This window comes from Nestor notabilis, unplaced genomic scaffold (genome assembly GCF_000696875.1).
Source record: "Nestor notabilis isolate BGI_N333 unplaced genomic scaffold, ASM69687v1 scaffold9928, whole genome shotgun sequence".
In the NCBI taxonomy this organism is placed as follows: Eukaryota; Metazoa; Chordata; class Aves; order Psittaciformes; family Psittacidae; genus Nestor; species Nestor notabilis.
In genome coordinates, this window is record NW_009939629.1 from 27144 (window position 1) to 28171 (window position 1028).

Below are 1028 nucleotides of genomic sequence, written 5' to 3' on the forward strand. Positions count from 1 at the left end.
ACCACTCGTTACTGGTCTCCACTTGGGCATTGAGCTGTTGACCGCAACTGTCTGTGTGCAGCCATCCAGCCAGTTCTTTATCCATCAAGTGATCAATCCATCAAATCCATGTCTCTGCAGTTTGGAGACAAGGATGGTGTGCAGGAAAGCAAAGAGAAGCCATCCTAGAAAATAAAATATCCTGGAAATCAAAGGAGAAAACTACTGCAAGACTGTTCAAATTACCTTGAGAGCACTAGGAGGAATTCCTCAGAATCAAAGGGGGAAATATTCTGGAAATTTATAGAAAGCCATGGAGGAACTTCCTAGAAGGCTATAGCAGGGATAGCCTAGAAATCAAAGGAGGAAATTTTTCAAATACCAGGAATATTGTGAAACCCAAAAGGCATCCTTCGTGGCCCTGAAACGCACATGAGTGGGGCTGATGCAGGACCCCAGGGTTGATTTTCCTTCTTTCCCGTTCTTTTTCTTTGCATAGAACCATGGAGCCACCAACGCCCTCATGGCTGTTGGGCGTATGGCACTAGGTGCATCAGGAACAGGCGTGCTGCCAGGAGCGTCCCGGCGTTGCAGGAAAAGGGAGTGCCCAGAAAAACGGCTCCTCGGCAGGGAGCCCTGCCCTCCTGGGGTTTGCTTTTCATTTTCCATTGTTTTACAGCATGCCCTGAGCACGGAAACCGAGGCAGCCTGAAAGAAGGATTAACATATTTGCTGATTTATGACATTTAATGCAGGCACAGGAGTTTCTGGGCCCGAGTCCCAGCCCCATGCTCCCTGGACTGGGCTGCTGGGTGCACCCTGGAAAGCCTTGGCGGCACTGGGCACAGCTGCGTTTGTGCCAAGCCCAAACATGTCCCCGCTGCCCACCTGCCCTGTGCTCTTTGCAAACCGGTGTGGCTTGGTTTTGGGATGTAGCCATCCCACAGTAGCACTTTCAGGCCACAGCAGCCTCAGCATGGGGCTCTGGGAGCTTCCCCCTGTCCTGGGTTCAGCTACAGCAGTCATTTTTTCTCCTTCTTAGTAGCTGG

At 51.1% G+C, this 1028-nt stretch overlaps 1 protein-coding gene across 1 annotated transcript in view; it reads left to right on the top strand.

The window, feature by feature from the left end:
• The window catches only part of SLC25A22 (solute carrier family 25 (mitochondrial carrier: glutamate), member 22), a gene marked incomplete at its 5' end in the record, with an annotated part of 25128 nt that extends 24650 nt beyond the window's left edge, over nt 1-478 (top strand). Inside the window, one exon of the mRNA XM_010019966.1 lies at nt 417-478. Within this exon, the coding sequence (XP_010018268.1) occupies nt 417-478 (62 nt within the window). The remainder of the gene's footprint in view (nt 1-416) is intronic.
• Nucleotides 479-1028: the final 550 nt, after the last annotated feature.